Below are 27,943 nucleotides of genomic sequence, written 5' to 3'. Positions count from 1 at the left end.
AAATTCTTCATCCCCGTTAGGTGCAGGTTTCTTTTTTGTGGGCAAGAAGGACGGTAGTCTCTGTCCATGTAGTGACTATAGAGGGCTGAATGAGATTATGGTTCACAACCGATACCCATTACCACTCTTAGATTCAGTGTTCACGCCCCTGCATGGAGCCAAAATATTCACGAAGTTGGATCTTAGGAATGCTTACACCTAGTTCGCATAAGGAAGGGAGACGAGTGGAAGACGGCATTTAACACCCCCTTAGGGCACTTTGAGTACCTGGTCATGCCGTTCGGCCTCACTAACGCCCCCGCTATATTCCAGGCTTTGGTTAATGACGTACTGCGGGATTTCCTGCACCGGTTTGTCTTCGTATACCTGGATGATATTCTCATCTTCTTCCAGGACTTTGAGACTGATGTTAAGCATGTCCGTCAGGTCCTTCAGCGGTTACTGGAGAACCGGCTGTTTGTGAAGGCTGAGAAGTGTGAGTTCCATCGCACTTCTTTGTCCTTCCTGGGGTTTATTATCTCCTCCAACTCCGTCGCACCTAATCCGGCTAAGGTAGCTGCAGTGAGAGACTGGCCCCAACCGGTAAATCGTAGGAAGCTGCAACAGTTCCTAGGGTTCGCCAATTTTTACAGGAGGTTCATTAAGGGCTATAGTCAGGTAGTTAGCCCCCTTACAGCCCTGACCTCCACCAAAGTCCCCTTCACCTGGTCGGATCGGTGCGAAGCCGCGTTTAGGGAGTTGAAACACTGGTTTTTGACTGCACCAGTTGTGGTGCAGCCCGATCCTAGTTACCAGTTTATCGTTGAAGTGGATGCCTCTGACTCAGGGATAGGAGCCGTGTTGTCCCAGAGCAGGGAGTCTGATAGTGTTCTCCACCCTTTTCTCCCATAGGTTAACCCCCGCCGAACGGAACTATGACATTGGCAATTATTATTAATTGGACTCAGTATATTTGGAATCTGTGTTGCACCTTTTGCATAATAAATTGTGATTTATTGGAATTCTTATTGACCGCTCATTTACGCCCCCTAACGTGGGTCCGTGCATTCACTTTCACAACATCAACATTAAAGCAGCCCTAAATGTTGGAATTTCTTTATTTTTTGCTATGAGTGTATGACAAATATTATTTTATTGGACTAAAAAGAAAAAAAAAATCATTGGACACTTACTCTCACATGTTTATCCATCAGGTCTGAGTGTGAATCCATTTCTGCATTTACACTCACACGATTACTACTAATTAAGTTTACTGATTAGTGTAAGCCCATTTTTTAAGTGTATGTATTCACAAATAACATTATTTGAACTTCAGTTAGCTCAGAACACATGTTGTTTAAGTAAATTGAAAACTATTATGGAAAGAAAGTGCAAAGGTGCAGATGGTAAAACATGTTGCTTTGAAACTGGAAGGTTGGTGGATCAATTCCCGAGTGTTGTCATATGTCAAAGTCTTGTTAAAAATGTCATGGAACCCCAATGTGTTCAAGTCCCAGAGTCCATGAAGGAAGACTGTACTCTGTGATAGTTCTGCCTTGAGTCTTTTTTGAACAGTGCACTGTGATAAACTATATGATCGTGTGATAAACTATGTACATTGTTTTCAAAAATTGTCAACACACCCTTCTTATCTGACACTTTCAGGTATGTGATTTATTTTGTCATCCCTCAGACTGTTTCAACTGCACGCCAGTATTTTATGATAATTAATAATGTATGTGCACTCACTTTGACACGTTTTCCCGTCAGCTCGTAGTTTGTAGCCTTTTCTGCATTTGCACACACACGCGTCTTCTGTACTCGTAAACTCTTGTTCACAGCCATGTTTCCGGTCAGCGCAGAAGTCAATTTCTGTAGGGAAAATCAGGAATCAGGATCATCTTCAAGGATTTATTTGAAAACTAAACATTTGATGATACAACAAAAAAAAACTTTGATGAAAGACAGAACATCCAGCACAACTCAACGAAAACAGGAGACCAACATTATTCATCCATTTTCTATACCCGCTTACTCCAGTCAAGGGTCACAGAGGGGATGGAACCTATCTAAGCAGTCATAGAGTGAGAGGCGGAGTAAAGCCTGGACAGGACGCCCGTCTGTCACAGGGCCACACACACAGTAAATTTAAAGCTTCCAATTCACCTAACCTGCATGATGTGGGAGGAGGCCAGAGTATGCGGAGGGAACCTGTGTGAACATGCAAACGTAACACAGAAAGGCCCAGAGGGGAAGTGATCCATGACCTTCTTGCTGTGAAGCAACAGTGCTAACCGCTAATCCACCATGTTGCCTAAAGCAGCATTAAATGTTTTCAATTAAGACGTATTCTTAGTGATATTTTTTACTATGTCAGTGAATATACTGGTCGTGGCCAAGCGGTTAGTGCTCTTCCTTCCAGCAGAAAGTTCCCAGTTCAGTTGTCAGGAAGGACATCTGGTGTAAAACACAACAGATCTGCTGTGGCGACCCTGAGTGACAAGGGAGAAGCTGAAGGTACTAGGGTGTCCCAAAAAAATATTCAACATTTAAAACACTCAGTTTGACCCTTAAATGCTACAAAATTAATCACTTATATTTCTTTTTTAGTTGCAGAGACCCTGAAGTTTGTTGATGCCAAGCAAGACTCAGGAAAATGCCAAGATTAACCATACTACAGCGAACAAAAATTATTGTGTTTTGGCACCAGACCAAGAGTGAGAGAGATTTCTATTCTAGAATTAACAGGAAGCCAATGAAGAGAGGCCAATATGGGTGAGATATGCTCTCTCCTGCTAGTCCCCGTCAGTACTCTAGCTGCAGCATTTTGAATTAACTGAAGGCTTTTCAGGGAACTTTTAGGACAACCTGATAATAATGAATTACAATAGTCCAGCCTAGAGGAAATAAATGCATGAATTAGTTTTTCAGCATCACTCTGAGACAAGACCTTTCTAATTTTAGAGATATTGCGCAAATGCAAAAAAGCAGTACTACATATTTGTTTAATATGCGCATTGAATGACATATCCTGATCAAAAATGACTCCAAGATTTCTCACAGTATTACTAGAGGTCAGGGTAATGCCATCCAGAGTAAGGATCTGGTTAGACACCATGTTTCTAAGATTTGTGGGGCCAAGTACAATAACTTCAGTTTTATCTGAATTTAAAAGCAGGAAATTAGAGGTCATCCATGTCTTTATGTCTGTAAGACAATCCTGCAGTTTAGCTAATTGGTGTGTGTCCTCTGGCTTCATGGATAGATAAAGCTGGGTATCATCTTGTTAAGGATTTTATATATATATATATATATATATATATATGTTATCACTGTTAAACATTTGTACCTTTGTCTTCTTTCTTATGAAAACGGTGTTGTGCTGTTTGCACCTAACCCAGAGAATGTACGTGTTATTCAACCTTGTTTTAGCATGCTGGGGTCAATCTGAACTGGGAATGAAGAGCTGGATGTACTTATTATTATTATTATACAACTTGTTTTCGTAGCCGCTAACGACTGGGAGTGAAGCATGACGGGGTCAGGCTGAACTGGGAGTAAAAGAACTGAAGGTTGTTTTGACTGTTGTGATGTGATGCTTAGTGTGAAGACCAGGACACTCCAGGCAGATGCACAACAGCTGATAACTGCAACAGACGAACGGGATGTGCTGACCTTCGACGATAAGAGTAAAAGAAAGAAACTGTTTTTCCTTACAGCTGCACTTATTGACGTATGTGTTTAGGTTACGGGAAGAAACTTGTCTTGCGTCATCCTTCCCCCACCCTTAGGACAAGTTTTATGATGTAATGAGGGCTTCTCTAATAAAAAGAGCGGGAGCACAGGCCAGACTTTAGTGTAGCCTTGGTGTACAGCCTGGCTGCACTCCGCGCGTGATTAATTTGACTTTCTGTCTCACTGGTGTTTCTTGACTCTGTTTGTCTTATCAAAGGTTTTAAGAATGTTTGGAGGAGAAAATACCCAACATTGACTGGGGGCTCAGTCCGGGATCTCAACAATACCGGAAGTGTCCGGCGGGGGTCGCCAAGTCCAGACGTAAATCCTTGGCCAAGGTCCGATCGATTGATCGTGTCTGCAATTGTCGACCACCGTTGGCATCGTCTGGTTGACGAGATTTTCCCGAAGAAGACAGACAGGAGGTCGAGTCAGTGAGTAGAATTTCTTTGTAACAGTACTGAGTGAGTGGTGATCAGATCACATAAAACAGTTAAACTCCGTAAGCGATGGCGTGGAATCGTCTGTTAATGTAAAGCAGTTAAAATCCGCGAGGAGGGCGGACTCCTCTACGGTTGCGAGGGACGCCCGTAGTTAAATTCCGGAAGGAGGGTACGGACTCCTCTGTTTTAATACGTAAAGGAAATCCCGGGTAGAAATACGTGCACTGTAAAAAAGCAGTTAAATCTGGCAGGGACGGCGGAGTCCCCTAATGCAGGACTATAGTTAAATTTCACGGGAGGGCGAGCTCCCCTGGCATAAGAATACGCGTACGATTATTAAGTGTTTCTATGTGTAAATAGTGTTTTGTGTAAGTGTAAATAACTGTGTGAAAGTGTAATACTTTGGACAACGTTAGTGACAACCGTGCGTGTGGAAGCGAAGGCAAGTGATTCCGCTTCCTACGGGGAGGTGAAAGGAATCAACCACACGACGGCAAATTAATTGTCACGTCCAAAGAAAGTGAAAACTTCAGATTTAGAACACCCTAGGTGTGCCCCCGTCTGAAGTCCAAATTATAACAAGGGATAATAAAAATGGGGGGTAAGACGTCTAAAAATAAGGAAAATTTATCAACTGACGACTGGAAATTTATGGAAGCAAAAAATCCAAAAGCAACAAAGAAATTGGAGACCTGGATAAATAAACATGACTTTGACGGACGACTGAACCTGATCAGTATACAGAAGCTAAAGAAGGAGTTAGAACAGGAACATAAAGGTGATGAGAAAAAGATGCAGAAAGTAGGGGCAGATTTAGTGGCATTTTGGGAGGAGGAAGCAGAGAACAGACGGAAGGGAGCAGAGAAGCGACGATTAGAGAAAGCAAGGAAAAAGAAAGTTGTAGGTAAGGCAGAAGAAGATGTGATAATTCAGCACAGAGAACCAGAACAGCCTCAACAACCACCGCCGGCTGGATCGTCGGTGACAACAACACCTTCATCTCCTCTACCAGAGGATGACGATGTACCGCCACCACAGTATGATTTGGCAGTAAAACCTAAGGTAAAAAGTGAAAAACCAGAAAAACCACAAACACGCAGTCAAGCGAAAGTGCCCACAGCCCCTCCCATGGTGTAACACAGTGACCAGGGAGGTGCCTATCCTATGATAGAAGTACCAAATCCTCGTGCAGGAACAGCAGGACATCGATCAACCATGCTCGTATATCGAACATGGAATGCTGATGATATCAAAGCAGCAGTCGACATGATACCATCGCCACATGTCGATATTGAGGGATTTATGCAGGATATAGAAAACATTAGAAATTCTTACCACCTTAATGGACCTGAAGTCCAACAGGTGTGGATGAAAGCATGTGGCCCTAAATGGAGTCAGATACGCGGAGACTGGAATCCTGCAGACCAACAAGGCGTACCACTGACACATGATGATCTAGTCTTGAAAACAAGAGTGGAAGCTATGATTACACGTGCAAAAGGTGTGTTAGGACCAAAGATAAATTATACTGAAATTACCAGGACAACTCAGAAAGAAGGAGAACCATGGACAGAGTTTAGATGCAGATTTGAGAGTGTATTTAGGGTCCATAGTGGCATATTGCCAGGAACACCAGTGTATGAAAACAAATCGAAAAACATTTCACCTGTGAAGCTGACAATGACCAATTTGATTCATGATGGCAACTCAACAGCTGTCATAACAGTAACAGGTGCCACTGAGGACATTTTAAAGTTGAGATTCACAGGTATGCCATTACATGTGTCACTTTGTAAACCATATTTGACAGAATGGCAAGATTTGGGACTGACAGTCATAACAGCTTTGTCAGCCACTGATTGGAGCAGAGTTGGACCACGAACGGAGTTCAGTCCATCAACTAAATTGTACAAAGTGCCAGTTAATGTCTCATTGGTGCTGACAGCTGGAACACACATTGATGTGTCCACTTCACAATCCTGAGTGTTTCAGTTGAGTCCTGAAGAAGATGATCTTCTCTCTTCGGTACCGTCAGGATTGTGGACAACAGGTCCTTCAGACGTAGGACTGATAAAAAATGCACAACCTGTAGTTATAAGACCAAAAACAGAATACAGACCATGTGTAAGACAGTATCCATTGAAACCTGATGCAATTGAAGGAATCAGGCCAGTAATAGAGAATTTATTAACAGCAGGAGTAATAGTGCCATGTCCCGATTCACCATGTAACACACCCATATTTCCTGTAAAAAAGGCTCCGCCCTCAGTGGGGTGGAGAATGATTCAAGATCTGCAGGCAGTAAATGCTGCTGTGATTAAAAGAGCACCATGTGTCCCAGATCCACACACCTTGTTAAATTCGCTGAGACCAAATTCTAATAGTTTCTCAGTAATTGACATAAGTAATGCATTTTTCTCTGTGCCAGTACACCCAGATAGTCAATTCTGGTTTGCTTTACCTTTAAAGGACAACGATATACATTCACCAGATTACCGCAGGGTTACGCAGAGAGTCCAACTATTTATTCTCAAGTCATGTCAGCATGTTTAGCCAATTTCGTTCCACCGGCAGATAGCCAACTATTAGTGTATGTTGATGACATTCTGATTGCCTCTGACACACGAGAAAACTGCATAACTGACACAGTAGCATTATTATGTTTCTTATTTGATAATGGCCACAAAGTGAGTAAAAACAAAGTTCAGTTGTGTAGGGATAAAGTAAAATATTTAGGACATCAATTATCAGCCACAGGGCGCACGATCCTGTCTGACAGGAAGGAAGCAATTTTGCACGCTCCAAAACCACAAACCAAAAAGCAGATGATGTCATTTCTTGGACTGACTAATTACTGCAGGGCATGGATTCCCTGCTATGCAGAATTGACTAGTCCACTTTCTGATTTGATGTACAAGGATGATATTTCAATGTCAACTGTGTTGGAATGGAACAAAGATGCTGAGGAAGCCTTTGTAAAAGTAAAACAAACATTAGTGTCATCCACAGTTTTGGCACTACCAGATTATAGTAAACCATTCATTCAAACAGTTGATTGTAAGAATAAGTTCATGACTAGTGTTTTGGTTCAAGTGTATGGCTCAAAATTAAGGCCAGTTGCCTACTACTCATCTAAATTGGATGCAGTAGCAAGTGCTTTACCACCATGTGTACAGGCTGTTGTTGCAGCCTCTATGGCTGTTCAAAGTAGCAGTAATGTTGTTCTATTCCATCAGCTGACATTGAAAGTTCCACATGCAGTTTCTGCACTTCTGTTGCAGACAAACATGAGCCTTTTGTCCCCAGCAAGACATCTTTCGTGCATGTCCTTGCTATTATCACAACCACACCTTACGGTAGAGCGCTGTACAACATTGAATCCGTCCACATTGATACCCTTACCTGAGGATGGTGAGCCGCACAATTGTCTTGATGTAGCTACAGTCTGTACGAAAGCACGCCCAGACCTCCAGGACACACCCATCCCAAACAGTACAATTGTGTATGTGGATGGTTCTTCCACTAAAAACGTTTATGGACAAACACAATCTGGATATGCTGTTGTCACAAATTCAGAAGTATTGGATTCTGCTTCATTGCCATCGTCATTTTCAGCACAAGCAGCTGAATTAGTTGCTTTAACTGCAGCTTGCTATCTGTTTAAAGGTACGGCTGTAACAATTTATACAGACAGCCAGTACGCTTTCAGCACAGTGCATGTGTTTGCAAAACTGTGGGAAGAGCGTGGAATGGTGACATCATCTGGAAAGCCAGTGACTCATGCCACTCTCCTAACTGCACTACTGAAGGCTGTGAGATTGCCTAACCAAATTGCTATATGCAAATGTGCGGCTCACACCAAGGCTCTGACAGTATTTCAAAGGAAATGATTTTGCTGACAGAGCAGCAAAAGAGGCAGCAGCGGCTTCTTCTATTTTTGTTGTACAGGACACCACTCCAGATTTGCATTTAGGTCATACACTGCTTGCTGACATGCAACAGCAGGCAACTGAAAGAGAAAAACAGATGTGGATAAATAAAGGAGCTACATATGCAAATGATTTGTACGTATGCCCACAAGAAACCCATATTGCCAAAAAATATGTTTAAATGGGCAGCTATTATGAGCCATGGCGTGACGCATGTCTCATCAGGGGGTATGATATCGCAATTGCAATCTATTTTTTGTCTTTATGGGTTCGATGCATATGCAAAACAGCATTGTAGAGCATGCATGATATGTGCAAAACACAACTCACAAGGCAATTTGAGACCCCAAAGAGGCAAATTTCCAACACCACAATATCCCTTTCAAGTGATTCACATGGATTATATACAGCTGAGTAAACATGAAGGGAAGGAATTTTGTTTAGTCGTAATTGATGCCTTCTCAAAATGGGTAGAATTGTTCCCTACAAAACATGCAGATGCACTTACAGTGGCTAAGGCATTGTGAAAAGACATCATTCCACGATTTGGAATACCAGAAACAGTTTATTCAGATAATGGAGCGCATTTTGTTAATACAATAGTGCAATACGTAGGAGAAGCGCTACAGGTCAATCTCAAAAATCATTGTGCTTATCATCCACACAGTGCAGGATTAGTGGAAAGGACAAAGGGCACAATAAAAATAAGATTAAGGAAATGTATAGAAGAGACAAAACGAACCTGGATTGAATGTTTGGACCCAGTAAAATTGTATATGAGAATAACACCAACACCATCAGGGTTAACACCATTTGAGATACTTTATGGACGACCATATCGTCTACCAATTTTGACATGGATACTAAAACAGCAGATGAGGAACAAACATTAGCAAATTTTATGAAAAGACATTAACACAGAAAGAGATAACTTAAACACATTTACTGCCGAATAATTTTGATCTTCCACAGGACGGCCTTCCAGTAGTCTAGCCAGGAGACTGGGTGTTCATCAGAGTGATTAAGAGGAAGAACTGGTCCAGTCCTCGTTGGGAAGGTCTATACCAAGTGCTGTTAACAACACCAACTGCAGTAAAGATAGCGGAGAGATCAACGTGGATACATCACTGTAAGATACAGCGTGTGTTGGCTGCCTCCACAGTGTAAGGGGAAGTCTGGCTACAAAGGGAGTCTATTTAATTAGCAATAGATTGTCTCAATGCCAGTGAAGCAGGGAGATCCTTGCACTATTAGGTGAGGTGGTTAACAACACTGTATCCTAGCAATCATGACTGAACTACAGCAGACCCCGGAGCGGCGTGCTCAGCGCCGCTGCTGCCGGACTGTTGGTAGGGCAGCCGGTTGCGTTGTGATCTTAGTGTGTTTCGTGCTCCTCGGATTCCTGGCCTGGTGGTTGACCCAAGAATTGCAGCTCACTGTGGACCGAGCCAGAGAACAACGCAAGCAACGTCAGAAGAGGTTTATTCATAATGTGAATGAGACAGATGGACACCCTCATATATACCATACTAATTTGTGGTACAGAGATGTTCATTTATTGGCTATGGAATTACGTTACTAATTGTTATGTTTGTTCGCAAATACCTATATCCTCAACACACCAGCTCTGACGGCTAAACCGTACCCTGCTAGGGTGACAGAATGTCTTATCATACGGATGCATAATCAAACTGTATTTCGGGGGCAGTTCTAACACCACTTGCCTCAGTGCAACCACTTATATGATAGGGATTTCAACAGAGGACGTACAAGCGTGCCCAGTGCTGCTCCATTGACTAGACTGAAGGGAAACGCAAAAATATCATCACGTTAAATTGTCATCACAACGGCCATTCCCAATTTGCTTTTACGGGACAGGGAATAAAACTGTAGGTAAAATTAAGAAACGTCTGTGTACCCAAACGTATGTTTATCAAATAATTTAAGCCTAGCCAAAACATAATATGTGGATGGTACTTATCTTCATCACATTGGACGGGGATGTAATTATACAGGCTCCTGTCCATGGGGAACGGATGAATCATGTGCTTATGTTAGTAAGTTTTTGCTACCACCTGTAAATGGTACTCCGGTGTATGATGACATCTATTGGCTTTGTGGTTCCAGACTGTACATGAGTCTCCCACCAAATTGGGGTGGTGTGTGTGCACCTACCCAGGTGACTGACCATACATATGTGGTAGTGCCAAGGACCTCCACAGAGAAGAATGGCAGCACCAGACGGAGGAGATTGATATACCCAGATGTGTTACCACATGATCACATGTGGGGCTCGGATGTACCAAAGGACCAAACATTGTGGTCTGTAGGAGATAAAATAGCACATTCATTGTTCCCCTGGATAGGAGTGGGGGAAAAAAAAAAAAAAAAAAATTCATTAATGATTGAAACACTGAATTATCGATTGGGTCTGTTCATGAATGTAACTGAAAAAATAGTAGCAGCTCAAAACACTGAAATAGATGCTTTACGTACCATGATGAACCTCTTAGTGAAAATCTCAAGAAAGAAGTGCTAAGCTAGGTGATAACTACTACTATATGTTTAACAGGCGATAAACAGGTGGGAAATGTTAAGGATTTTATATATATATATATATATATATATATATATATATATATATGTTATCACTGTTAAACATTTGTACCTTTGTCTTCTTTCTTATGAAAACGGTGTTGTGCTGTTTGCACCTAACCCCGAGAATGTACGTGTTATTCAACCTTGTTTTAGCATGCTGGGGTCAATCTGAACTGGGAATGAAGAGCTGGATGTACTTATTATTATTATTATACAACTTGTTTCGTAGCCGCTAACGACTGGGAGTGAAGCATGATGGGGTCAGGCTGAACTGGGAGTAAAAGAACTGAAGGTTGTTTTGACTGTTGTGATGTGATGCTTAGTGTGAAGACCAGGACACTCCAGGCAGATGCACAACAGCTGATAACTGCAACAGATGAACGGGATGTGCTGACCTTCGACGATAAGAGTAAAAGAAAGAAACTGTTTTTCCTTACAGCTGCACTTATTGACGTATGTGTTTAGGTTACGGGAAGAAACTTGTCTTGCGTCATCCTTCCCCCACCCTTAGGACAAGTTTTATGATGTAATGAGGGCTTCTCTAATAAAAAGAGCGGGAGCACAGGCCAGACTTTAGTGTAGCCTTGGTGTACAGCCTGGCTGCACTCCGCGCGTGATTAATTTGACTTTCTGTCTCACTGGTGTTTCTTGACTCTGTTTGTCTTATCAAAGGTTTTAAGAATGTTTGGAGGAGAAAATACCCTACACATTATGTAGGACTGCCTTTTTGCATTTACGCAATATCTCTAAAATCAGAAAGGTCTTGTCTCAGAGTGATGCTGAAAAACTAATTCATGCATTTGTTTCCTCTAGGCTGGACTATTGTAATTCATTATCAGGTTGTCCTAAAAGTTCCCTAAAAAGCCTTCAGTTGGTTCAGAATGCTGCAGCTAGAGTACTGACGGGGACTAGCAGGAGAGAGCATATCTCACCCGTGTTGGCCTCCCTTCATTGGCTTCCTGTTAATGCTAGAATAGAATTTAAAATTCTTCTTCTTACTTATAAGGTTTTGAATAATCAGGTCCCATCTTATCTTAGGGACCTCATAGTACCATATTACCCCATTAGAGCGCTTCGCTCTCAGACTGCGGGCTTACTTGTAGTTCCTAGGGTTTGTAAGAGTAGAATGGGAGGCAGAGCCTTCAGCTTTCAGGCTCCTCTCCTGTGGAACCAGCTCCCAATTCAGATCAGGGAGACAGATACCCTCTCTACTTTTAAGATTAGGCTTAAAACTTTCCTTTTCGCTAAGGCTTATAGTTAGGGCTGGATCGGGTGACCCTGGACCATCCCTTGGTTATGTTGCTTTAGACGTAGACTGTGTTTCATAATTATTGTATGGCCTTGCCTTGCAATGTGGAGCGCCTTGGGGCAACTGTTGGTTGTGATTTGGCGCTATACAAGAAAAAAGTTGATTGATTGATTGATTGATCTGCGTAACAATGAAAATTTAAGCAATGCTTTCTAATAATACTGCCTAAGGGAAGCATGTATAAAGTGAATAAAATTGGTCCTAGCACAGAACCTTGTGGAACTCCATAATTAACCTTAGTCTGTGAAGAAGACTAAGGTTTTTGATATTTCAAAAAGTGTGAGTCTGGCTTAATAATGTAACATCCTAAATACATTTAAAGCATGCTGCACTATGACATAAGGAAGCAGTTGAGTACTGAGCCAAAGATTTTCTGGTTTGTCAACAACCTGTTCCATCAACTGGTATCAATGTACTAACACATTTCAACCATCCTGGTGTCCCTTTAGGGCAAAATGTATGACAAAGATGGATGTTGTTCTTTAACTTTTTTTTTTTTTGGTTTACTGAGGCCAACTCAGACTACATATGTTAGAATCAAACAACAAATGGAAAATACTATGGATTATACACATTTATGGTAAGAATGGTAAAGCATGTTGTTCTGAAACTCGAAGGTTGGTGGATCAAACCCCCAAAGCTCCTATATGTTAAAAAGACAATAAACCCTAACATGTTGAAGTACCAATCTCCATTGTTGTTGGATCTGCAATTCTGATTCAAGTCCTGTTTTGTGTATGTGTGTTTGTGTTTTTTAACTTAAAATGGTTAAATTCAATTAACTTGAAGACTGTACATTGAAACAACCAAAGAGATATGTGATATATGTTAATTTAATCAGTAATTTTAACTGAGTTGCAATCAAAAGATAAACACTAATTTCAAATATTTAACTTCTGATAACTTATGTTTTGGGAAGCAATGAAGAGGACAGTGTGTTCAGGATTAAATCGATGGCCATCCATGACTCTTACATTTTATACTAAAGATATTTGATTTACAAATAAGAAGTTGTTGAAATTGTCTCAGTCATCTCCCCTCAGAGGTCAAAGGAACTCACGGCTGCAGGTCTTAGCATCCAAGTTGAGAAAGTATCCCGTCCTACAGCGGCAGAAGAAAGAATCTGGCGTGGTGACACAGTCGTGCTCACAGCTGTGGTTTCCCAGGTCACAGTAATCTGGTTCTGACAGAGGAATGTCCTGGTCATGTAATACTGTCAACTGTCAATGCTGTCTGTGGATAACAGCCACTGCTTCTTTTTCACAAAATGCACTTCAACAACATTTGGTCTCAGCGGAAGAAAAAAGGCCCAAAAAGCAAGTATTAATCCAACCAATAATTTGCATCACTTTTACCAAAATTGGAGCAGCTTTAACATTTGACCCCTGTATAAACTAAAATTGACCTTTGTCACTGTTTTTGCTGTTTTTGCGTCATAACTTCACAACATTTAGGCATAGATAGTTCAAACTATACCTTTTTGGAGTCTTTATGATAAAACAATACAAATGAGGCATTTCAAATATTTGACCCTTGTGTTATTCTTCATTAACCCCTATGTGGCTACAGCTGTCACCCTGTGGTGGCCACCATACATTTCTGTGTCAGTCATGATACACTGGGGCTGGATTGTATCATTTAGACCCTTTAAGTGGTACAGATTAAGTCAAAATTGACTCCTGGCTGATGGACGACTCTGGATTCTCCACATTTCAGCAGGTGGTCTGATGATCCAAAAAGCACACTTCCTGCAGGAAAGCCCACCACCCCCCTTTAAAGAACATCTTTTTTTCCAGCTGTGGGCAGAGAGACGTCACTGAAGGCATAATTAGCCATATTCTAAAAGTCATGAATTTACGTTGGAAGAAGGAAAAGAGAAGACTGTAGAATTCCAGGATGAAGAGAAACTGAAAGATGAAGTAATAAAGGACTTATTCTTACTGCTGCTGCATGTCTTCTGGTCTGTGGCGAGCTGATACCCTGGATGGCAGTGACACCTGTAGCCATCAGGCAGGTTGACACAGATGTGGGCGCAGCCATGATCCACCACAGCACACAGATCCTCAGCTACAAAGTCAGAAGAAAAATAAATGTCATCTACAGACCAATTCCAGTGTCTACAGTTGTGGTCAGAATTACTGGCACGCTTATATTTTAAATACACATTTTAAAATTGTTCAGAAATTAATGCAAAAAAAAAAAAAAACAGTTCTGAATAATGAAAATAAAAATAAAAAAGGCGCAAAAGAAGCCGCAAAATACAATGTTTTCATAATGTGAAATTTAAAAAATATAGATAGAAATTGTAGGCTGGACACAATTATTGGTGGCCTTTGATGAAATTATAATAAATCATCACTTTCACAGCAGATTTTCTTTACACAGGTCAGGGGATGGATACATGAACATTTCCACATGACTGTGTGCGTGCGGGTGTGTGTGCGTGTGTGTGTCTCTTAGGCTTCATTTTCATCAACGTGGCTGCAAGCAACTGAAACTGTTTAGACTGAACATTTTCTGTGAATGGACGGCTTGTGCAGCTAAGCCACACAGCACAAGCACGGCAAAGCACAAGGCCCACTCGCGGGTCCAGGGGCATGCTTCCCCCAGGAAATTTTGAAAAAATCGGTGCAATTTGGTGCATCCTGAGAGCACTTTGGTCAGTTTCTTGGTTTAAAACACAGTGGCATTTGACTCTTATACTGGAACAAAATATGGCTCAAGATTTGATTTCATTACAATTGTCTGTAATATGTTTCCACAAATGGGCTGACTGTCTGCATTAACTGACTGTTTACAGGCTGTCTGATCACACAGATGTTTTTCTTAGATTTTTCACAGTTATACCGATGAAAGCAATTATAAGCATGCACAAAGCTGTGCCTCTAGCGCAGTGTTTGGAACAGGCTGTGTTCATGATGGACGTGCACACGCACTAGGTTTTTGTCACAGTGGAAAGTGGAAAATGAATAACTGTGCAAGAAGAAGACAAGTGAGAGAAACCACCAAGACACCCAAACAACTCTGAAAGGTACCTTGTAGTTGGTGACTGGAGAAGCTGTGCAAAGTGTAACTTCTATCTGTTGTATCACCAGTCAAAATTGATCAAGAAAAGAAAATTGATCAAATCTAGGCTTCAGTCTCCCATGTGCCTTCTGGCAAACTGTAGCTGAACTTTTTTCTTTTTAATAAAATCTTTGAAAAGTACATTGTCTCTGCTCACCTTGACATGTCCTGGCATCATGGTTGAGGGTAAATCCTTTCCTACACTTACACCTGTAAGAGGCCGGTGTGCTCACACAGATGTGCTGGCACTGGTGGTCCACCACCTCGCACATGTCTGAACCTAGTGAGAACACGCACGAAGACAAACTGTGCAAACATGCAGGTACGTATAAAAGGCATCTAAAGTAACCTGGGAGCATCCATCACCTTCACACAAGTTGGACTGAAACACAGAGATGAGACTCTCTATCTGGCTGAAGTTGGCCACCAGGTGGACATGCTCAGAGTGTGGCTCACTCCCTATAGTCTTCAGGGTGTTCATGTCCACTTGGCCCACTCCAATTGCAAAGATCTGGATCCCAGCCTGCTTGGCCTGGGCTGCAACCTCTTCCACTGAGTCCTGAGGCCGCCCATCTGTCACCACCATAGCAATTCGTGGGATGTGCAGCTTCGCCGGCCGTGCTCCCTCTGCCTCGGTGAAGGCTGTCTCCATGGTGTACTGGATGGCCAGACCTGTCATGGTTCCTGTGGCCAGGTGCTTCATGTTCCTCACTGCCTGCACCACATCAGCTTTGGTGTTGTAGGTGTTGAGAGAGAACTCGCTTTGGACAACGCTACCATACTGGAGCAGACCCACCCGAGTAGCTTCAGGGCTGACTTCAAGGAACTGAAGCAAGTTGACGATGAAGATCTTGACCTTGTCGTAGTCGCTGGGACGGATGCTTCGGGAGCTGTCAATGACAAAGACGAAATCCAGTGGGATGCCTTTGCATAGGTTCTCTGTGAAAACAAGCAAACAAAAAATGTGGCGGTAGTAAGTGATCTAGAAACTAGGTTTGGGTGAAATGTAGAGTTGAAGCTAAAATCCAGTTTGGTACTATGTCATAGGGAGGAGATGGAGAAATGTAGAGCTGGAAAAACAGACAGACACAAACAGACAAACAAACCTCTTACCCACAGCTTTGGTTTGCTCAGTGGACTCATTCCTTACTCTGGCTGTGAGAGGTCGGAGACGCCGCCTGCCTTGCTGAAGAGCATTGCAGCAGAACAGACAGAAGAGGCCGAAGGCCACAAATCTCATTGTGACAGAAGCTGATGATGCAGCCTTAAACAGAACACAAGTTAAAAAAAAGTTAGAAATTCTGCCACAATGAGATATAGAGGAACAAGGATGAAGTGGAAGCAAAACAGAAAAATGAACACAATCAGCCGCACTATTCAGATTTGAAACAGTGTTGATGACAGAGAAAACTGCTGATTGGCTGGTGGCTTCTGAATTCTACAAAATAGTCATATGTTACAAAAAAGACTCTTTGAAACGTTCCTCCTGTGTAGGTGTTAGACAGAAATGATGTGCTTCATGAAGGCCACATGGTGGAGCTGTTTCCAACAAAAGTCAAATACTTCCAATATAAATGTGTCTGTATCCTTCCCCAGATTTGTGCCTTGAGACAATCCCGTCTCAGAGGTCTACAGACAATTCCTTTGACTTCATTCTTGGTTTGTACTCTGACATGCACTGTCAACTGTGGGACCTTATATGTAGACAGGTGTGTGTCTTTCCAAATCATGTCCAATTAACTGAATTTACCCCAGGTGGACTCCAATTAAGCTGTAGAAACATCTCAAGGATGATCAGTGAAAACAGGAGGCTCCAGATCTTAATTCTGAGCTTCATAGTAGAGGTGCCAAAGTATTGAGCAAAGGCTGTGAATACTTATGTACATGTGATTTATATATATATATATATATATATATATATATATATATAATTTTATGAATGGTTTCCACCTGGCTGTCGCCCAGTTTCTGGCAAAATTTGATGCAGTAGCGCTGCTCCAGTTGTTCCGCAATTTTCCTTGTAATGAAAATCTTTACCTCGTGGGTCCATTGTTGTGTGTTACCTCTCTCCTGTGTGCTGGTTGTTCTTCCCCAGCTGTGAGTATTTGGTTATGATTTTATCCTCCTTTTATAACTGTTTAGTTCACCTGGTCCTCCTCCTGTCCCCTCCTGAATTCCCTTCATACAGAGTGGACTGAGTTGTATTTTTGTTGGAACTTGTCACCTCCTCTTGTGTTACTCACTGTTTGGAAGAATAAATAATTGTTGTTTTTTAGTCCACCCTTTGTATCCTTATTGACCTGTATTTTTGGGTTTCTATTCTGACTGTATTACACTTAACCTTAACATAATGAGGATAGCATAGCAAGTATGTATGTGACAACCCCCCACCACACACACACACACACACACACACACACAACCCCCCACATCACCACCCACAGGCCACGTTTTTGGTTGCCCATTTAATTTGAATATGAATATAAAACAACTGCCATCACATAATGAATTAAATATGAATTAAATACTCTATATGTATGACTTGAAAGTAAACAATTCATGTTATGGTTCAACATTTATTTCTGGCATTTGACAGAGGAGGGTTGAGGTTAACTTTAAGTTTACACATGACGGTTCACAATGCAGTGGATTGATTAAAGTTTTAGGTGGAGTAAGAGTTGATACAATTTTGAAGGTCACCTGATCCTGAAAATCCTACAGCAGTTTTTGTTGTTGTTCTTGTTTTTAATATCCTGCTATCATACAAAATAGTCTTTTAATGTCTGTTAAATTAAAAAAAAAACCTTTTTATCCAAACCAATGATAGCACTCAGTTCTGCGTAAACTTGACTCGATGTGCAATATTCAATATGACCATGTGTATACATACAATACTAAGATTTTACTCTACACTTTTATTTAAATATTTGTATAGACAGTAGCACAATACTTTTATATTAATTTTGTAGCATGAAGGGAAACATGCAGTTTCATTGTATCCAGTATACAACAACAATAAAGGCGTATTTGAATTGAATTGAACTGTATTGACAAGTTTTGAAAAGTCAAACAACACTGCAGGATTGAAAATGTAACCCGTAGAAAGTGTTAAAGAGTAATCCTACTCCACACGGTGTCTGTGTCTACCCCGGATCGATATAGAACATAATTCTGCCCACCTAATCCAGATTTAATCATCCATCAGGATTATTTTGTGCAGATGTGTAGACATTAAAGAGGATATCTGTAATTTTTAAAAAAGGGGGGAAAAAAACAACCTATGACCTGTTTAAAATTCAAGAAATTAGACAGAGACAAAATTGTAGAAAATGGCCCAAGTAAGTATTAGTAACGAATCCCTGAATAATGGCATGAACCATGGAGGCATATGTAGATTATTTTTCCACCAATAGAAAATTGGTTCCTGAACCAGTGCCATGCCAGGTTATTTGGACCTTGGTACCATCTAGTGAACAGGCCCACATTTCTATCACTTGTAACCGAGGATGTCTTCAAAGGAAGGTCACAGTTCACACTAAAAAAATAAACAAACAAAAAAAAACAGTTTTTGGTTCCACCTGTGAAAGAACTTTTCAGTTTAAGAACCGGTTTATTTTGGTTGAAATGCTCTAAACTCCCCAAAATTTGGTGTGCTGACCAAAACGGATAAAGTGAAATTTCTTCTCGTGCTGCTTTGACCTGAACACCTTCAGATCACATATTAACAATTAATTTAATTTGTGACAAAGGTAGCATTTTGCATTAAAGAGTGACAAGAAAGATGACATCATTCATTCACATCTATACGTCTACAACTTCCACTGGACAGACTGAGATCATACAGATGAAGTGTCTTCTTGTACAAGGACACAGACAGGCAGAGTGGCTGGGAACTGAACCCAGGTCTATGTACTGGTGGCCCGTGTAATTATCCTGCTTAACTACCTGCCCTAAGATGCAAGAATACTAGAAGTGTTCATATGTACTTACATACGACCTGCAGGGTGACACGTTCATCTTTCAGTTGCCACACTGTGCTGTTGATCTCTGCTTTTTTATTCCAAAATGTGGAAAACTACGATAGATGGAGGTACTGAGTTCATAAACTGTGTGTGTGTGTGTGTGTGTGTGTGTGTGTGTGTGTGTGTGTGTGTGTGTGTGTGTGTGTGTGTGTGTGTGTGTGTGTGTGTGTGTGTGTGTGTGTGTGTGTGTGTGTGTGTGTGTGTGTGTGTGTGTGTGTGCATGCAGTGGTGCTATTCTATCATCATCTACCCCTCTCACTTTTGCACAAAAAGCCCAGGTTTGGTATTTATGACCTTCACACACAAACAGTGAGTCCCAAACAGTGTGTTATGGAACCTGGTCTGTTTTTTTTCCACGTTCACTTTCTTTAATGGCTTCTCATGATGTGAGTGAAGGAAACAAGCTGTTACATAAGTTTGTTCTGACGTACTAAACAGAAAACAGAGTCACTGATGCTCCTTTTACGATGTCAGTGAGAAAGAATAATTTTAAAGTGTTATGTCTATGTGAGAGTAATACACAAAAAACACAATCATGGAAAAAAAAAAATATATATATACCTAATATTCTTACCTTTCTATAAAAATCTCCAACTTTTCAGCTTCTGCCAAGTTTGTCAGTAAATTCCAGCAGTGAGTGAAGATCAGAAGTCCAGCAGGATCATCTACAGCAGCAGATGCAGACGTCAAAGTAAGTAGCCTCTGCCTGTTTGAATCGGTCCACTTCCAACCTCGTCCACGTTGTTTCTGTTCACTCCCACTCTGTCATCCCTCACTCCAATCTGGAGGAGAAAGGAGACGCCTGTCGTTCTGTACGCTTTCACAAATACAGTGGGGTAAAAAAAGGATTGTGCAAGTTCTCCTACTTAGAAAGATGAGAGAGGTCTGTAATTTTCATCATAGATACACTTCAACTATGAGAGACAAAATGAGAAAAAAAAATCCAGGAAATCACACTGTAGGATTTATTTATTGTAACAATTTATTTGTAAATTATGGTGGAGAATAAGTATTTGGTCACCCACAAACAAGCAAGATTTCTGGCTCTCACAGACGTGTAACTTCTTCTTTAAGAAGCTCTTCTGTCCTCCACCTGTTACCTGTATTAATGGCACCTGTTGGAACTCGTTATCTGTATAAAAGACACCTGTCCACAGCCTCAAACAGTCAGACTCCAAACTCAACTATGGCCAAGACCAAAGAGCTGTCAAAGGACACCAGGAAGAAAATTGTAGATGTGCACCAGGCTGGGAAGAGTGAATCTACAATAGTCAAGCAGGTTGGTGTGAATAAATCAACTGTGGGAGCAATTGTAAGAAAATGGAAGACATATAAGACCATTGATAATATCCCTCGATCTGGGGCTCCATGCAAGATGTCATCCTGTGGGGTCAAAATGATCATGAGAACGGTGAACAAAAATCCCAGAACTACATGGAGGGACCTGATGAATGACCTGCAGAGAGCTGGGACCAAAGTAACAAAGGATACACACTACACAGAGAGGGACTCAAATCCTGCAGAGCCAGGCGTGTCTCCCTGCTTAAGCCAGTACATGTCCAGCCCGTCTGAAGTTTGTCAGAAAGCATATGGATGATCCAGAACAGGATTGGGAGAATATCATGTGGTCAGATGAAACCAACATAGAACTTTTTAGTAAAAACTCAACTAGTCATGTTTGGAGGAAGAAGGAAAAAGAATGCTGAATTGCATTCCAAGAACACCATATCTACTGTGAAGCATGGGGGTGGAAACATCATGCTTTGGGGCTGTTTTTCTGCAAAGGGGACAGGATGACTGATCCGTGTTAAGGGAAGAATGAACGGGGCCATGTATTATGAGATTTTAAGCCAAAATCTCCTTCCATCAGTGAGAGCATTGAAGATGCAACGTGGCTGGGTCTTCCAGCATGACAATGATCCCAAACACACTGCTCGGGCAACGAAGGAGTGGCTCCGTAAAAAGCATTTCAAGGTCCTGGAGTGGCCAAGCCAGTCTCCAGACCTCAACCCCATAGAAAATTTGTTGAGGGAGTTGAAAGTCCACATTGCCCAGCGACAGCCCCAAAACATCACTGCTCTAGAGGAGATCTGCATGGAGGAATGGGCCAAAATACCAGCTACAGTGTGCAAACCTGGTGAAGACTTACAGGAAACATTTGACCTCTGTCATTGCCAACAAAGATTATGTTACAAAGTATTGAGTTGAACTTTTGTTATTGACCAAATACTTATTTTCCACCATAATTTACAAATAAATTATTTAAAAATCCTACAATGTGATTTTCTGGATTTTTTTTCTCATTTTGTCTCTCATAGTTGAAATGTACCTATGATGAAAATTACAGACCTCTCTCATCTTTCTAAGTAGGAGAACTTGCACAATCAGGGACTGACTAAATACTTTTTTACCACACTGTATCAACTCATGTTCCACTCCAGGTATGTGTTACTGAACTTCTGTTTATTTTTAAATTTTTTTTGGAAGACTACAAAAAAAAAAAAAAAATGCTTCACAAAGATCAATCTTGTGTTTGCTCTTCAGATAAGATGATCTGGTTTTAAGTTTGTGCGTCTGCCTAAAAGATATTCCGTTATTGAGATCAAGGGTAAATAAATGAGTTCTGTATTTTTATCAATGTTAAGTTCCTTCGGCTGCTCTCTTGTTTTGTCACTCAGGTCGTCACAGCGGATATAAGGCAGATCTGCATCATGTTGAATTGGCACAAGTTTTACACCGGATGCCTTTCCTGACGCAACTCCACATTGCATGTAGAAATGCCCCAGGGGTGGGATTTGAACTGGGAACCTCTGCATTGAAACATTGTGCACTAACCTCTTGGTCACCACCCCTGCTCTGTCTTCTCTAAAATCATCTAATATATGGAGCTGACCATGTGTGTGTGTGTGTGTGTGTGTGTGTGTGTGTGTGTGTGTGTGTGTGTGTGTGTGTGTGTGTGTGTGTGTGTGTGTGTGTGTGTGTGTGTGTGTGTGTGTGTGTGTGTGTGTGTGTTCACTATGCACAGCCACAGTAATTAAGCAATCTACACCAAACGTGCTATGGTGACTGGAGGCACCAAGGGGGAGGTCATTAAGACCCTTAGGTTGAAAGCATACAGTAGTGTTCAGAATAATAGTAGGCTATGAAATTGGGGCTATTTGTAAAAAAAAAAAAGTAGAAAAGGGGGTGTTCACAATAATAGTAGCATCTGCTGTTGACGCTACAAACTCAAAACTATTATCTTCAAACTGCTTTTTTTTAGCAATCTTGTGAATCACTAAACTAGTATTTAGTTGTATAACCACAGTTTTTCATGATTTCTTCACATCTGCGAGGCATTAATTTTGTTGGTTTGGAACCAAGATTTTGCTGGTTTACTAGTGTGCTTGGGATCATTGTCTTGTTGAAACACCCATTTTAAGGGCATGTCCTCTTCAGCATAAGGCAACATGACCTCTTCAAGTATTTTTACATATCCAAACTGATCCATGATACCTGGTATGCGAAATATAGGCCCGACACCATAGTAGGAGAAACATGCCCATATCATGATGCTTGCACCACCATGCTTCACTGTCTTCACTGTGAACTGTGGCTTTAATTCAGAGTTTGGGGGTCGTCTCACAAACTGTCTGCGGTCCTTGGACCCAAAAAGAACAATTTTACTCTCATCAGTCCACAAAATATTCCTCCATTTCTCTTTAGGCCAGTTGATGTGTTCTTTGGCAAATTGTAACCTCTTCTGCATGTCTTTTATTTAACAGAGGGACTTTGCGGGGGATTCTTGCAAATAAATTAGCTTCACACAGGCGTCTTGTAACTGTCACAGCACTTACAGGTAACTCCAGACTGTCTTTGATCATCCTGCAGCTGATCAATGGGTGAACCTTTGCCATTCTGGTTATTCTTCTATCCATTTTGATGGTTGTTTTCCGTTTTCTTCCACACGTCTCTTTTTTTTGTGTGTCCATTTTAAAGCATTGGATATCATTGTAGATGAACAGCCTATAATTTTTTGCACCTGCATATGTTTTCCCCTCTCCAATCAACTTTTCAATCAAACTACGCTGTTCTTCTGAACAATGTCTTGAACGTCCCATTTTCCTGACTTTCAAAGAGAAAAGTATGTTCAACAGGTGCTGGCTTCATCCTTAAATAGGGGACACCTGATTCACACCTGTTTGTTCCACAAAATTGACTAACTCACTGACTGAATGCCACACTACTATTATTGTGAACACCCCCTTTTTTACTTTTTTTTTTTACTAATAGCCCAATTTCACTTCATTTTCCACAAGCAGCCTATGATACCAAAGACTTAACATCATTGATGTGTTCAACCCAAAAGTGGTGTTAGACGTCCTACAATTGAATTAGTTATAGTTAAAGATAAAATAAGACTCACACAGGCCTTGAGGTCCATTAGGACCGTGCATTTCCCAGATTCCGTAGTACAAAGCGTCTATGACTTCCTTTGAATGGGGCACCAGTCCAACACAGGTGACTTCCTCAGTCAAGGTGAGTACCGATATCCAGCTGGGTTGACTGGGACAATGCAAGTGATGTGACAGGTAGCATGAAGAACACACCAGGAATCAAACCCAGGTCTGCATATTAGTATTTTATCTCCTATCCAACAGACTACCTTCTCTCATGCTGCACCTATAGCTACTGTTAAAGGCAGGTACTCTACAGTAACTTTATGAATGATGCTTGGGTGATCTCTCAAAATAAAAAAGGCTGATCAGGAGTTTTTGAAAAGATGTGCTGAGTACAGCCAGTACCTGCCTGGTGCCACACAATATAAATGTTTATACTTCCTACAATGACCACATATTTTCCAGACAAATCTGTTTAGGCTGAGAATACAAAGTCAGTGACAACAGAAACATCTGGGAACATTTTGTTTCTGAATGAGCTGTAGCTTTCCAACAATACAATATTCAATATAGAAAAAGGCTCCTTCATTAGTTTACAAAACCTACAGGTTTTTTTTAAACTTGCATGTGATCATTGCTTTTGTGGTGGCGGCCAGCGTCCTGAGTGGAACCACAAGAGAAATGGAGTACATACATAACGCAGAGGCTAAACTTTCATTCTTGTTAAACAAGAATGTTTGAATGTTGATTAATTTGTGAGCCGATAGCAACCATCAGTTTAAATTAGTGGTCAGTGGATGTCACATTTCTGGTCTTGGGTTCAGTCACACGGCACTTAACGAAGGGCAATGAAGCCCAAACGAAACAAGAAATCTGGACTTTCGTTGGCATCATTTAACCTTCATGCAGCTCCGTTCCTGCAGCTGGCGCTTCATCAGGATTTTTAAACTGTTGAAAAATTTGAACGAATGCAGCCAAAAACCTCAATTTGTCTGTATTTTGTTTTGCTGTCATTCTTGACGGTTTCTTATCGTTTGCTTAGTTTTTGTAATGTTAGCATTTAGTTCATCTTCTTTTGACCAGCTGAATGTTTTCATACAGTGCAGAAGCCGGTTTGTGAGCGCTGCTGCTGCTGCTGCGTTCATGTACCATTGGAAATTACAGGGCAAACTCAGCCTGTTTGCTTGGATTTTTTTCTTTTTATCTGGATGGGGGGTCAGCTTCACTGAGCTCAGGCACCTTATGCAGGCCAGAATTAATCTTTTGTGTGGATACAATGAATTATTTTACCATTTTTAAAATGAAAACCACACTCCTGCCACAAGCAACTGCTGAATTTGAAACAACAAAAAAGTTATGCAATTTCTGAGGGTACTTGAACACAGCAGCAGCAGCAATCACCTCATGTGTGCGCTTATTATTTTTTATTAAATATAACATTATGAGTGTAGGAATGACAATCCAGCCCTTATGTACATGTGGCAACAGGTAGATGATTCAGATGATTATATAAGAGCTGTTCTGGAAGGCAGAATTCATGTTGTAGATCAGCTGCAGCTGGTGGAAATAACCACAAATGGGGAGTCAATGCACGGCGTTCACATGGACTGATCAGTTTACTGCTCTGATATATTCAATCATCTTTACACTTATTTTTATTCCCCCTTTTGACAGTTTTCTGTTATAAATCAACATATATGGCTTAGTAACATAATACAGTGATACAGCAGCCTTTTTTAGGTTTTGTTTTGTAAGAATGACACATCTTATGAATGTTGAACAAGTGCTTCAGTTTTTTTTTTTTTTTTTATTGGAGCAAGACGGAGCGCGCAGCGTGTTGTCAGTCTGAACCAGACAGTGAGGATTCTGATGATGAAGGAGATGATTCCTCTGTTGTTCTGGACAAGCAACCAGAGCAGGTGGAGCCACCGAAGTGCGCACAGAACTCCACAGTGGGTTGAATCGTGCGCTTCTCTTTGCTGCTTCTCCAGGACTCAGGCGCTATGAGCGCCATCCCAGCACTGAGTCCTGGAACTCAGAGATACAGGCACACACTGCTCCAGCGGTGGCTCCAGGCGCGTTTCGTTTAAAGCGTGGAGATCAACGTTAGCTTCAGTTTCGTTTTGTTGCTCTTTCATTCCTTTTGCGTTCTTGATTCGCAGGCTAATCGGTGATGGGAAAAGTCAAAATCTCATTTGTCCACCTTTTCTCGACGATTTGTGATTGTTTTACTTTTTCTCTTCATTCAGGAATCGTATGCCATGTGACCAGACAGTAGAGCTCCACTTTCTCCATGTTCTGCAGCATGACACATAAGGCTAATCTCTTAGTGGTTATCTTGGTGTCCCATGACTCACATAAGGCTAATCTCTTAGTGGTTATCTTGGTGTCCCATGACTCACATAAGGCTAATCTTAGTGGTTATCCTGCAGTCACAATTTAATCTGTGTTATGCTCTTCCTTCAGCTCAGGCTATAGCACTACTGATAGCAAAAAAAAAAAAAAAATTCTTGAGATCATTATCACATTCGCAGAGGGTTGTTGGTCATATGTGACAAACAACAGCTTAATAGTTAACTATGAAGTCAAATTAGCTTTTTATTTACTGTAACAGTTAAGTGGCTAATCACAGGATAAATGTAGAATTATTAAAGCACACAGCAAAGGTTTAATTGCTAACTACTATCAGTGTTAAATAAAGCTAATAAAAGTTGAACTCAGCAGAAACAAAATCAAGATCAAGTTACAAAGTAAAATGAATTCAGTAAACAGTAAAAGTTTTCTAAGTAGGCTACTACGCAATAAAGGGGGCGAACAAATGCTAGGTTCAAATGTCTGAAAATAACATGTTCAAGCTAATAGTGTATCACCTAACAAAACTTGAAGTTAACAGCCGAAATCAAGAACATATCTAGTAGCAACGTGTAATTTTAAATTCTGCAAATATTTGCTAAATTAATTTAAAAGGTTTAAGAACAATAAATGTGGCAAACAAACATTCAATTCACATGTCTGTTAATAAAATGTTCAAGCTAGTGTAGCAGCTAACTAACAAAACTTGAAGTTGACACCCTAGTAGCCCGCGACACGAATCAACTTAATATATAAATGTCATTTTAAATTCAAATGTGATTAACAGGTCATAGCTAGCAACTAGTTGCTAACTAAATTCAAATGTCTGGTAATGAAAATTTTAAATAACAGTCAGTAGATAACCAAACTTGAAGTTATCAGTCTACTATAATATGTATATGTCGTGGACATAAATGGACTGCATTTAAATAGCGCTTTTCCATCTGCATCAGACACTCAAAGCGCTTTACAATCATGCCTCACATTCACCCCGATGTCAGGGTGCTGCCATACAAGGTGCTCACTACACACCGGGAGCAATAGGGGATTAAAGGCCTTGCCCAAGGGCCCTTAGTGATTTTCCAGTCAGGCGGGGATTTGAACCCATGATCTTCAGGACTCAAGCCCAACACCTTAACCACTAGACCATCACCTCCTTTACATGAACGAGCGAAGCTCTTCAGCATCTCACCATGTCATTTAGGTCCTTCAGACTTTTTTCAGAAAATGCTTCTGGAGAGCATTAGCATGGCTAAAAATCTTAATCTTCTCTGGGGCTTCGCCCCCCAGACCCCCCCCCCCCCCCCCGCAATTACAGCCCTCTTAACCCCCTGACACTTGAAGTATTTTCTTTATTTGCATTCTCACATGCCTGGAAAGAGTCCTCACCATCTTTTTTAGATCCCTCACACTTTATTTTCAGTAAATATGCTGGGAGCATAATCATGGCAAAAATCTAACCTTAACTCCCCCAACTACAGCCCTCTTAGCCCCCCGCCACTTTAAGCATTTTTTTTATGTTGACGTAAATTCATATTTGAACTTTTCAGCTACTTCACAGTAGGGGTGGACAATATGGCCAAATGACCTGAACTTTCAAGTCTTCTTTTTAAGAAAAACTCCTCTACACCACTCCATCAGGAAGCTGTTTTTTATATTTTTAATTAAATTTATACCAAGTTGTAGAGATTTGCTATCAGTTTAAAGCCCCTTTCACACCGGCACAAACATAGAGTTGCTTTGTACTGCATTTAGAGTATGCCTGAAATGTGCACATAGTTGGCGTTTTTCCTGCGTATCGCGTGTTGTTACGTTTGTAGATTTGCTTGCAGCTGCATATATTTGCTTTTTGCGGCTATTTAAAACCAGTTCAGTTTTTCAGTTCACTCCTGCCAGCTGTGCAGATCACATCACGTTTGGAAAACAGTGCTGCCTCTTCACGGCTTGTAACATCGGATCACAAAGTTCAGAGTCTGTTGTGTGCCCCCCGAAGGAAAATACTGACATTTAAACTCACATACTTAAATGCCAGGCTTCTTGTTTGACCATGAGAGAGAAAGAGAGACAGTGAGAGAGAGAGAGAGAGTGAGAGAGAGAGAGAGAGAGAGAGAGAGAGAGAGAGAGAGATAGA

General features: G+C 41.1%; 1 protein-coding gene across 1 annotated transcript in view; it reads right to left on the bottom strand.

Annotated features, from left to right (window-relative positions):
* Positions 1-19,730, bottom strand: part of LOC117513222 (matrilin-2-like) — a 48,220-nt gene extending 28,490 nt beyond the window's left edge. The window contains exons 1-6 of the mRNA XM_034173512.1: positions 19,656-19,730; positions 16,173-16,323; positions 15,426-15,998; positions 15,217-15,339; positions 13,054-13,176; positions 1,729-1,851 (exon numbers count right to left, since the gene is read on the bottom strand). Coding sequence (XP_034029403.1) covers positions 1,729-1,851; positions 13,054-13,176; positions 15,217-15,339; positions 15,426-15,998; positions 16,173-16,299 — 1,069 coding nt within the window. The 5' untranslated portion in view covers positions 16,300-16,323; positions 19,656-19,730. The remainder of the gene's footprint in view (positions 1-1,728; positions 1,852-13,053; positions 13,177-15,216; positions 15,340-15,425; positions 15,999-16,172; positions 16,324-19,655) is intronic.
* Between the last annotated feature and the right edge of the window lie 8,213 nt (positions 19,731-27,943).

Source organism: Thalassophryne amazonica, chromosome 7 (genome assembly GCF_902500255.1).
Source record: "Thalassophryne amazonica chromosome 7, fThaAma1.1, whole genome shotgun sequence".
Classification (NCBI taxonomy): Eukaryota; Metazoa; Chordata; class Actinopteri; order Batrachoidiformes; family Batrachoididae; genus Thalassophryne; species Thalassophryne amazonica.
The sequence above is the reverse complement of the archived record's forward strand: the minus strand, read 5'-3'. Positions and strand labels throughout refer to the sequence as shown.